Source organism: Egretta garzetta, unplaced genomic scaffold (assembly GCF_000687185.1).
Source record: "Egretta garzetta isolate BGI_Z169 unplaced genomic scaffold, ASM68718v1 scaffold581, whole genome shotgun sequence".
Classification (NCBI taxonomy): domain Eukaryota; kingdom Metazoa; phylum Chordata; class Aves; order Pelecaniformes; family Ardeidae; genus Egretta; species Egretta garzetta.
Genome location: NW_009258623.1, coordinates 12087 through 12869, shown reverse-complemented (window position 1 = coordinate 12869; position 783 = coordinate 12087). Strand labels below are relative to the sequence as shown.

The 783-nt window shown below is 55.7% G+C and overlaps 1 protein-coding gene across 1 annotated transcript in view; it reads left to right on the top strand.

Annotated features, from left to right (window-relative positions):
- GALNT6 (polypeptide N-acetylgalactosaminyltransferase 6) overlaps positions 1-719 on the top strand; it is a 9071-nt gene extending 8352 nt beyond the window's left edge. Inside the window, exon 10 of the mRNA XM_035903700.1 lies at positions 714-719. Within this exon, the coding sequence (XP_035759593.1) occupies positions 714-719 (6 nt within the window). The remainder of the gene's footprint in view (positions 1-713) is intronic.
- The last annotated feature ends 64 nt before the right edge of the window (positions 720-783 follow it).

The window sequence follows — 783 nt, the reverse complement described above, 5'->3', positions numbered from 1 at the left end:
CCTCGCCCGCCGTGGCACTGCGAGCACCGTGCGTTGCTGCTGCCAGGATCGGGCCCTCGCCCGCCGCGGCACTGCAAGCACCGTGCGTTGCTGCTGCCGGGGTGGAAGAAGTTGTTGTTGTTATTTTTATTATTATTATTATTATTATTATTTGATGATGATGATTCCTGGGGGCGATCCTGCTCCTCCTCGTGCTGATCCCAAGGAGGGGTTTTTTCCCCGGATGGCGCAGCTCGAACGCACCCCGGCGTCCTCCCGGAGAGGCTCTCGCCAGCGCCCGCGTGCCCCATCTCCCCCCTCCCTGGTTTTCAAGCCTGACTACTGTAGCTGCCACCTCGGTTGCCATTTCATTTATGGGGGGGAGGTGGAAAACCCCTCCTGGAAGTGGCATGGGGGTGGGAGAACCTGTCTTTGGATACGTGACCTCAAATAAAGAGATGATTTATTTTATGGATATCCCGTCTCTGGCTTCCTCCGAGCTCCCCCCCTCCCTCTGATTTAATCCCCCCCCTTCTTGCCCTGGCGCCCCCTTTTGCAGCGCCGAAGTGGCTTCAAAGCCACTTTTGCCACGAGGTGTCATGTTTGGGATGGTTCAGATTTGGGTTTGGTTGGCCCCGCGCTGGGGTGGAGGCTTCGCCGCTGTCCCTTGCTGTGCCAATAAAAAAAAGGGAGGAGTGGGAGACTTTGACCCGGAAATCTCCTGTTTTCCCCAGGGATAAGAGCAGAAATGCAGCAGGTGCTCTTCTTCTTTCCTTTTTATTTTCTTTTAAACTGGGTGCACTG